An 11215-nucleotide genomic window follows, 5' to 3' on the forward strand; every position below is an offset into this window, starting at 1 on the left:
TCCCTAATCTTTTTAATAGGTGTCATGGGATCTTTGATATCCATCTGAGATACCACCAGCTCAAGCTAATCGGGCTTCCGTTTATCAACTCATCCAAAAGAAAGCACTCTCTGTTTCTCAACTCATCCAAAAGAAAGCACTCTCTGTTTATCAACTCATCCAAAAGAAAGCACTCTCTGGAGTGCAGTAGCCCCTTGTGTAGTGTCAACCATGGATCAATCTGGTGGGGGAATGGAACCCACAGTCTTTTATATCAAAGGTGAATGTGCTACCTGCAGCACCACTGACACTGTTATGATTATTATGATTATTATTATTATTATTATTATTATTATTATTAATAATAATAACAATAATAATAATAGTAACAATATTAATAATAATAATAATTCAGCATCACTGGAAGGGAATTAATTACACATTAACACACACCCTGGAGGGCATTACTGCACTTAAAGAATGGGCTCTCTGTAAAACAGTGTTTTACTTACATGTATTTTTTAAGTACTATATACTTTTTTATATATCTTTGATGTAAAATAGTTTATCCGCCTAATGTTTCAAACTTTCTGTAGTATGTGTTAATGGTGCTGGAGGAAACATTTTATATCAAAAATGGATATAAAAAATAATCATCATCTTCTTTCGGCTGTTCCCATCAGGGGTCGCCACAGCAGATCATCTGTTTCCATTTCTTCCTGTCCTCTGCATCCTGCTCTGTCACACCAACCACCTGCATGTCCTCTCTCACCACATCCATAAACCTTATCTTAGGCCTTCCTCTTTTCCTGGTAGCTTCAGCCTTAGCATCTTTTTCCCAATATACTCTGCATCCCTCCTCAGCACATGTCCAAACCAACGTAATTGTGCCTCTCTGGCTTTGTCTCCAAACCTTCCAACCTGGGCTGACCCTCTAATATACTTATTCCTAATCCTGTCCACCCTCGTCACACCCAGTGGAAATCTTAACATCTTGAATTCTGCCACATCCAGCTCAAACTCCTGCCTTTTTGTCAATGCCACTGTCTCCAACCCATATAACATAGCTGGTCTCACTACCCTCTTGTAGACCTTCCCTTTCACTCTTACAGGTACTCGTCTGTCACAAATCACTCCTGACACTCTTACTCTCTTCTTCACCTCTCTTCCACACTCACCGTTACTCTGAACTAGTGACCCCAAGTATTTAAACTCATCCACCTCCGCCACCTCTACTCCTTGCACCCTCACCATTCCTCTATCCTCCCTCTCATTCACACACATATATTCTGTCTTATTCCTGCTGACCTTCATTCCTCTTCTCTCTAGAGCATATCTCCATCTCTGCAGGGTATCCTCCATCTGTTCCCTACTATCACTACAGATCACAATGTCATCTGCAAACATCATAGTCCATGTGGACTCCTGTCTGATCTCGTCTGTCAACCTGTCCATCACCATTGCAAATAAGAAAGGGTTCAGAGCTGATCCTTGATATAACCCCACCTCCACCTTAAATGCATCCATCACTCCCACTGCAGACCTCACCGCTGTCACACTACCCTTGTACAAAAAAAATAATATAGTAGTTAAAAAAATAAATAAGTAAAACACAACTATTTCACAGAGAGCTCTCTCTCTCTGTTGTGCACAGTCACATCTGCTTTCATACATGCATTCACCGACATAAGATCACTCTCATTCTCTCTCTCTCTCTCACACACACACACACACACACACACACACACACACACACACACACACACACACACACACACTATGCACACAAATGGACTACTTAGATTACCAATCTACCCAGTGTGTATCTTTTGGAGGTGGAAGGAAACTGGAAAACCTGAAGAAAACCTTTCAGGCAGAAGGGACCCCACTAAAAAATCAAATTGGATAACCTCTTGCTATAATGGGACAATGCCACTCACTGGGGCCAATTATAAAAGACTCGCTCTCAGATTAAGTTACCACTTACACTGACAGCAGGCTCTTCGGACTCTGGCCCCAAGTCTAAGCCTGTTTATAGATAGGTCTTACACCAAAATAAGTCACTTACACTGAGACCAAGTCTGTCAGAATCAGAGCAGAATTATACTGAGAGCAACTTTTTTTCATTCTGGCCCATTATGTAATTGTGTTGCTCCCTTTTAGAGCATAGATAAAAAAATGCTGTGTTCCCATAATGCATCACCCAGTCATACCAGGATACAGGTTCTGCAAGATCTCTTTGTTCAGTAGCATTAATAGCTGGTTTGCCTTCCTGAGTAGCCAATTCACAGCTTTTTATCTGTAGTAGCTCTACCCCATGCTACAGTAGAGAAATGAACACTTCAAACTACTATGTGGCTAAGTTTAGAGAGATAAAAGAAAATCATTGTTGGACCACACCTGAATTGCTACAGTAAGACTTCAGTAAGTCAAAAACGATTCAGTTAACCACTATGTCAGATGCTGATGACTGAACAGGACAGTAATGCTGGTCTTTCAAAATAAGGATGTCAATAAAGACCTTGGTAAAGGCAGTTTATGTATCATTGTATGAATTAAAGATGGGTTGGACTGGCTCCTACAGGTTGTTCAATAAGAAATAAAGATCTGGTGGTGCATACAAAATCCCCTCTAACAGTAAGGTTAGATATAGAACTTTAGATGTGCAGATGATCAGAATGTAAGCCTGTCTTCTATTGCATAAGTACACCTAGGCCTCTTAGTTAGTGGGAACAATTTGATCCTGTAAGGAGGTGATAAAAGATCTGTACATCAACTGTCCTATCTTGTCTACACAGACTATAAGCAACCTGGTGAGAACGTGGTCCAGATCACAGATCATCATGTACAAAGATAAATGCAAAGAGATGAACTATTCATAGCTTGCTAGCATGAAGCCACATCAATTCAAAATGAGACCTACCCCACTAAGTCCCAACACAAAACCTGGTGGTGCAGCAAACATAAAATGCTATCTAGATTGGGGCAGGTTGGCCACAAAAGCTGAGCAGGCTGTTTGTATTATTCAATAGAAAAAGACTTCAGAAAGGCCATGCAGTCTGGACTGTGAATTCACCAAACCACTCAAAAGGTTTGGCTGGTCAATTTGCTGCCTTAGATATCATTCAGGAAAAGTAGGCTTCTTTTGTTCTTAGGTTGATTTCTGTCTTTTTAAAGAATACCGATTATCCAACATAAATTTGTCTTTAAGTCACTTAAAGTGATGCCACCTGTGTTCTACCCTTCATAAAACTTGTATTGTTTATGCACCTCCTGCATGAACCAAGGTTTTTGAGGTCAAAGATGAACCTACTGTACATTACAAGAAACCCAGTTACTCAGAGTGGCAATAAGTGATCTACTGCAGGCCTCAGCCATTTCTTTGGTACCACTGGGATGGCACTCCTGAAGACTCTGTTATAGTATTGAGAATACCATATCAGCGTGAGCTGATTAAAATTCTCACACAGCACTAGATAAAGGTTAAAGGACTCATCCCTAGGTATATAAATCCTGAAAGGAAAATACCATCAATCTAATCAAGGCACAGGTTCTACCAAGTCACAGGTCATGACCCTTAATGTGTTAATCAACTACAGTATATAGCCATGAAATGAGTAGGAGAGATAATGACCTAAGGAAACCTGAATGTGTTCCGTAAACAGATGAATTCAAGTTTTTTTTGACATTTATGTTGAAGCTGACCATGTAACAAAAAGGATTAAGAAATGTATAGCTTTGTGTGGTTTCTGATTAATTCCTGTTTTTTTTTTTCTTTCTTTTTTTCTTTTTTGTACAGCATTCTCCTTAAATGCAGTTGACAAGTGCATTTGTCTTGCTGTGATTTCCTTGAATCCTGTGCCAGTGTTCTTCACTAAGCTTCACACTGCATGTAGAAGGAATATGTTTCTTGGGTCTCACAATTATGAGTCTAAGCCTCCATGTTGATTTGCAATCCAATTACAGATTTTTTTTCCATAACATGAAAAACACTCAGATCAGGTACAATTTTACTTCACTTACTTTTAATCAGATTTTTAATACATTTTTCCATTGTCTCATATAGCTTGTTCATCTGCACAGATAGCATAACCTCAGCAACATTTATATTTAACAGGTAGTATATTTTGCTGTTTGTGGCACATTTTTGTTATGATGTTTATATCCCTTTATGAATAATAAATCACTTCCCATTTAAATTTAAAGTCCTGTGATGAAGAAACCAATTATTAAGCCATTTCTCCACTGTAAGTACTATATGGTACATTTTCAAAATGTTAACTTTATCCAATGCTAATATTTTGTAATGTGAGCTCAGTGACTTATTTCTGATATTGTCATATAATAAAACCAAGTCTTACGGATTATTAGAAATTTCTGATGTCTCTTATGCCACAATATGGGAAAAACAAAATATATTCCGTATTCTGAGAATTAAATTTAGATGGTAACTGTATCTCCAGAATCACCCATCCAAACCTGTGAGGTCAAATCTAACAAAGATATAGGTAATATGTTCAAACTGCAATTTCCTTAAGTCCTCAAAAAAATCAAAACACCCACAGAATGAAAACACAAAAAAAAAAAAAAAAAATCAAAAATTGTATTGAAAACCACAATACCATTCTCCAGAATGGATGAACTTTATTGGTATAACAAAGATTCCCTCAGATCAAACTACTTGTAGAAAATTTATGTCAGTGTAAAGGCAGCAACTTAACTGCTCATATCTTAAATGAGAAAAACAAAAACAAATGAAAAAGAACCAAAAAGAGTTTATTTTAAGGGCTTAGTACCCCTTTATCTCTATATACAGATTGATAATGACTCTTAACAAGGGCAAATGCAATTAAAGGCATATTTTTCCACTGCACTTTTTCTCCCTGTCAGTATAATACATTATAAAGAGTAACATAACAGGAAATTAAAATAAAAATATGTAGAAAGTGCAAAGCAAATGCTACTTAAGAAAAGACTCAGGATCTGAAGAATCTGTCATACATGGACTTGAAAGGAAGTCCAGGAAAAAATATATATCACATAGTCTTTTACTTTGGAAAAACACCCATAATATAATAGTAAAATGTTTGCATAATGTAGATACATTGAACAACATAAAGTTTTTGCACTTTTTTGACCAGTCAAGTAATTTATAGAGCTCTAGAAGAGTGAGTTCATATGAGACAGACTCACTAACGATAATACAGAGGAGAAAAAAGTTATTCATATGGTCCTGCATTTGACTGATGCAGTGAAATGAAGATAATCTGCATAGATATGCCATATTAATGCCATACGTATCATGAGATCTTTGAACAGATAATTCACATATCACTATGGTCCGCAATCTAGCACATAAGAAATATGATGTTTTGCTGTTTACAGCTGGTGTGTACAGCTGGTTCCAGCAAGAGGCAAATATTTATAAATGTACATTATTTATAAATTATTTGTAAATTATTATTTTGTTTATTATTATTTATAAATGTACATTATTTTTAGGGTTGGGGATGGATGGATAGAGGGATTATTTTTGGGATCATAGAAATATTCAGGCTTGAGATTGATTGCTAACAAACTTATAAACATTAGCAATTTTTCAGATATAATTTTAATGTTGCATAACCTGGATGTAAGTTAATTGATATAAATAAAGCAACATCATGGCATGACATTTTGCTCAAGTAGCCTCTTTGATATATAATCACCATGACCATCAGATCTAACTTACTAGAAATGAAAATGTAGGATGCCAACATCTATGATGGCTAAAATGTTATCTTTTTAGCATACTTATATACATGCTGTTATGTGTATCAGATGGCATATTCTGGGAAATGCATACAGAAGCAATGGTATATTCTCTGTTATATTAAGAGATCTGCCATTGTTTATATCTGTCTGTTGGCATGGCACTTATAAAAAATACCATGACACATTTTTGTATTTGTAAATGATAATTCACCTTGTTACACTACAAGGGGAACATAGCTAACAAGTGACGTATGTCCACAGTTTTTGATCATGCATATTACATTAGTAAATGGCAGCAGTTAGCAAGGCTTCTGATCTGACCTGCTCATATAGGTCTGGTGCAGTTAATTCTGATGGCTAATACTAAATGAAAAGTCAGACTACAGAAAGTATAATGTCTGCCTTATTACACAAGTGGGCAGGCTTACTTCAAAATGCTGTGCTTCTTAAAGTCAGTATCAAAATGTAATATATCTACCATGTATTTATGCAGTAACTTCAACAGCTAAATTAGTAAAATGGCCTGATCTTACCTGTCCTTCTATTATGCCATACTCATTTAATGGAGAAAGATACATTTATTCCCAAACAGATGATGAATTGAACATATGTCGCTATTTTACCTCAAAAATAAATGACATTATCAGTGGAATTATAATTGAATCAGACTTTACTCATAATGTCTAACATTTGAAACATTTACTCAAATCAGTTCAGCCTCAAAAATATGTCTACTCAGTGTATTCCCTATTCTTGTCTTTTTACAGTCTTTAAATGTGGAAGAATATGAACATACAATGGTCTCTCTGTATTCTTTAAATTAAAGGGGGGTAGTATATTTACAAACAGAGATGTACGCTTATAGATACTAAATGACATATCCATACGTGTATGTATGTGGATATTCTGAATATCTAAATGTATAAGATTTATAGCCTACTGAACTTTTTTTATGTTTTAATGTAATAAAACATCCATAAATGCTTCCTATATCAAGCTGCACTTTTACAATGACTGAATTAACAAAACTCCCTCATGATGTGCACCACCAGTGAGTTTCTTTTTAGACATTTACTAAACTGTAATGTGATTCTACTTGACAGCAAATTTATAATAAAAAAGAAAAAAAAATGCCTGAATATGTTTTACCTTTTTTATTGTAATTATTCCATCTTGTGTTTCTGGGTCTGATGTAATTTGAAATACATCCATTCCATCTCCTTCAATGATACCATAGGAAGATTTGGCATTATCTTCAATATCCCGGTCATAAACCTTTACCCTTCCAATTTGTTCACCAATGGGGCTGTCCTCTGAAGTTGAGAAGTGATATAAACCTGCATGAAGCAGAAAAATACACATATGCATAAAATATATGCATATATATCTATAAAAACTATCAATACAGTTCAGCAATTAGAATTAGTGTTCTATATGTTTATGCCAATAGGGCACACACCACTATATTTCAGATACTGTCTCACTTTTTTTAATTGATGAAATGTAATTGGATGGTAAGTAAAGTGTTTTTTTAGAAGCACAGAAGTCTGCACAGTAATAAATGACTAAACATAATGTAGTCTTGAACAATTGCATTATTGATACAGATATCTCATGCAGGGAGTGAGATTTCAGAAATCTCCATAATAACTTGAAGCAGTATGGTCCTCAGATTGTACCTAACAACTGCAGTTAAATAGTACAGAATTGTCCAACAGTATACCACTCTAGTATGCTTTAGCTTATAAGGTCCTTTACCTATTAACAGTAGAAGGTCCCAGATAATAAGAGTGATATAAGCACATCTGGTACAATGTACAGATATATTTTTTAAACTCTTAGTGCATAATGAGTTACACTGTTGATATTGTCACTAAAGTTATCAACATTATCCTAAAACCATCTGTGCTACTCAATAAAAACTAATTTAAACATTTATACAGTGTACACACAAATCAGAGAAACTAGCATTCTGAATATAATTTATTAACCCTCCAAAATAACTTCCTAAGTTAAAATACTTTTAGTTTAATGCAAAAATATAAGACACAAAAATGATGATGATGATGATAATAATAATAATAATAATAATACAATAAACACATAGCACATTTCCCTTTAACAGCTGTGCAATGAAAGAAAATCAACTACCTTTACATACTGCACACAAAAATCTATGAACACAGACATCAAGATATCACTATCAATTTAATTAATCACTGAGTAATTAAAATAATTTTTGTTAGAATAAAGAATGTCAAAATAAAAGAATTACAATAAGTTTCTAATCAAATTTCCCTTTTACTCCAAAGGAAATAAAAAAGAAGCGTAGCACCATCTAGACACAAAATATAGTGACTACTCTCAAAATCAATACTGTAAACTAAATCAAACCACTATAAAACATTCATTCATATCAAATAACATTAAAAAACCCTTTAACCTCAATAGATTTGATTCTACTTGAACTAATGATAAAAAATAGTATAATCCTAAATATACTACAGTGTTTACCAAATATAAGTTTGAAGAAAAAAATGTTCACATTTATCTTATAATTTGCATTTAAAGCCGACGCACATGATGTCTTTCTTAGAAAAACAGACAGACTACCTAGTGTCTTATTCAGAACAAATGTGGACAAATAACCAAGGCCATTAAAGTTAATAGAAAATACTCACTTGTCCTCGCCTTCAACAGGTTTCTTGCCATGTCCCCATGAGGCAGTACCTGGCAGTTAAACTGACTATATGCCATTAGGGAGAAATCTTAACAATATGAGCTTGTTTAATTTTTTTTTTTTTTCTAAAAAGTGAATTTCTCATGCCTCTGAGTACATATCTATTAGCATAGTATTTAAACTAAATTTTGCAAACAGAAAGCATCATTTCCAGATATAATAGAGATACTTGCAAGAAAATAAACGGACTGGTACTAAAAATGGTTAATATGATTTCAGAATTTGCACAAGGAGAAATAAGCAAATTTAGAAGAAAGCAAATTCAAATAAGGTAAATACTAAGCAAAACATTTTATGGTTTCTGCAGTGGTATGGCGGTAGTGTTGTTACCTTACAGCAAGAGGTTCTCCCGTTCGATTCTCGGCTATGGCTTTGGAGTGCCTTCTGTGTGGAGTCTGCTTGTCCTCCCCATGGTTGGGTGGCATTCGAAAGACATGTGTGTGTAAATGGGCATTCCTTCGTTGAAGGTTGGGTGTCAAGCTGGCACCTCAGCATTTCGTAAAAATCTACTGCCAATCATTAGCAGACCGGAGTTCCGCTGTGGCGACCCCTTACCGGGAAAAAGCCGAAAGACAAACAACAACAACTAAGCAAAACATTTTAATCTGTTAAACAGAGATTACAATTCTGATATCTTCCAAAGCAAAACTGAATTTCAAAAAAAGTATGCATAAATATTCTCCAAAATTCAATAAAATGGAACGATATACAGATGAAGAACAAACTGAATATTAATATTCACAATTACATTTTTGGTGCCTATCCTCAGTTTTTGACAATCATGGAGTGATGCTGCTGTTGTTTTCATTAAACGCTTAATCGTTAAACAAAAATTAACCATGATGAATTGGAACAAAGGTCTTGATAAAAAAAAAAAACATAAACCAAAGTCTTTCACTTTTTTTTCTTGAGTGCTATTTCACCAATTCAAAAATGTTTCTAAATTTTAGAAGATAAGAAATTATATTTAATTGAAAAGTGCATACACTGCCCCCATATTTAAAGATAACTACAACTCTCAGCAATGCACTGTTTCCTGTCAATTTATCTTGTGAGTAATAAATGACTACTTAATGATGGGATGAGATAAATAATGTCTTTGTTAATTAGCTCAGGTCAGATTGGCTCTAATTTGGGCTGTGCAATGCAGAACAAAATTCATATCTCACTGCATTTTATGAATTTGTCAAATATTCCAGTCAAATTAATTATTTTAAGGTGGATGTTTTTGATTGTTAACTCATTTTCCATGCCATGATTCCTAAATGTCTACTTTTACCTTGTTCTTATACGAAATGTAATTTTACAGTTCCATGGTGTTTACTGGATTATCTATGAAAAAATAACTCATCACTATAGTTACAATCAAGTCAATTTTTGCTTATTGTCTAAATTAGTATTTTTATGTGATTTTGTATCCTACCCTTAATGGCAAAAAATCAAAATGGTGAACTCTCTACCTGCAGTGACTGCTATCACACAGTATAAGTGTTAGACCTGCTACTGCTCTCATCGAAACACAGCACCCATGAATCAGGATCAAGTTTTCACTGACTAAATGTACACAAGTCAGTGGTCTACAAACCTGTGGATTCATCAATTGAGGAAGACAGTGAGGCTTGTTTGTCATCAACCATAAATTTATTGAATGTGCAAATAGAAAATATTAAACATTTTCTTGCAATAGGTACATGAACTGTTTTGGAATAAACTAATCATCATAAAGCCAAGAGTTTATCTGCTAGTCATGTTCTGATTAAATACTTGGCGGCTCATTCATAGTGCTTTTTGTGTACCACCATAACTAAACATATTTTCATTGTGATTCTGATGCAATTCATCATCACTGCACCATAAATAAAAAGATAAAAGAGTACCACAGAATATAGTATTCACTTTGCATCGTTTAATGTAGACATTAGAAAGTTCTCATTTCAACAAGAGACTGCACATCTATATTTCAAGCCACTAAAAATTTCTAACAGCACCCAGATGGCCAACATCCAATAAGTATGCCACATGTGTCTAGAAAACAACTTTAATTCTTGCTAGCATAATCTGTCTAAACATTAAACAATAATGGAGATTGGCACAACAACAATTTCTCTCTGAAATATATGTCTCTTGGATTCATAAGGGTCATACCTACTTAGCAGTAGAGAAAGGAAGATTTTTTTTATAAAGGATTACATTAAAAATGGATAGAAAGGATTATATGTCATCTGATGGAATGAACATGCATATTTTAAATTATATTTAGGAGTCTGTTTATAATGAAACTGCATGTTTTATATAGACAGAGTAGCTAAATTATAAAGCTGTTGGGAGGCACTTAAAATATGTTGCATTTTAGTGCTTTTGAATGGTCTAAAACATAAATAGAATTAAAAAAGAGATATTTAGCATTTTATTGCAGATATATAATGAACATTTTAGTTGCTGACATTCTGAGGGATAATTAGTTGTCTAAATATATGGCTGTTATATTGTGTTACAAAGAGTTATGCTCACATATAAATCCCAACTCCCTCCCAGCCTCATGCAAAAGTGTATCTAACTTGAATAACATACCATTTTTATCAGCACAGCTATTTCAAAATGAAGTACAAAAAATGCAAGTAGCTTACTGCTAAACAAGGACATGCATGGGTAGTGGCACTTGTTAAAAGTAATTATAATTAAAATAAACAATAGTATTATATGCCTACTCAGCTTGTTTTACTCTATGACAGCTTCACTCCT

The 11215-nt window shown here is 34.4% G+C and overlaps 1 protein-coding gene across 2 annotated transcripts in view; it reads right to left on the reverse strand.

The window, feature by feature from the left end:
* Positions 1 to 11215, reverse strand: part of CDH8 (cadherin 8) — a 1490460-nt gene that overhangs the window by 338102 nt on the left and 1141143 nt on the right. For both annotated transcript variants that reach the window (XM_044081816.1, XM_044081815.1), the window contains exon 6: positions 6883 to 7070. In XM_044081816.1, the coding sequence (XP_043937751.1) occupies positions 6883 to 7070 (188 nt within the window). The remainder of the gene's footprint in view (positions 1 to 6882; positions 7071 to 11215) is intronic.

Source organism: Protopterus annectens, chromosome 8.part1 (assembly GCF_019279795.1).
Source record: "Protopterus annectens isolate FY-2018-M chromosome 8.part1, PAN1.0, whole genome shotgun sequence".
In the NCBI taxonomy this organism is placed as follows: Eukaryota; Metazoa; Chordata; order Ceratodontiformes; family Protopteridae; genus Protopterus; species Protopterus annectens.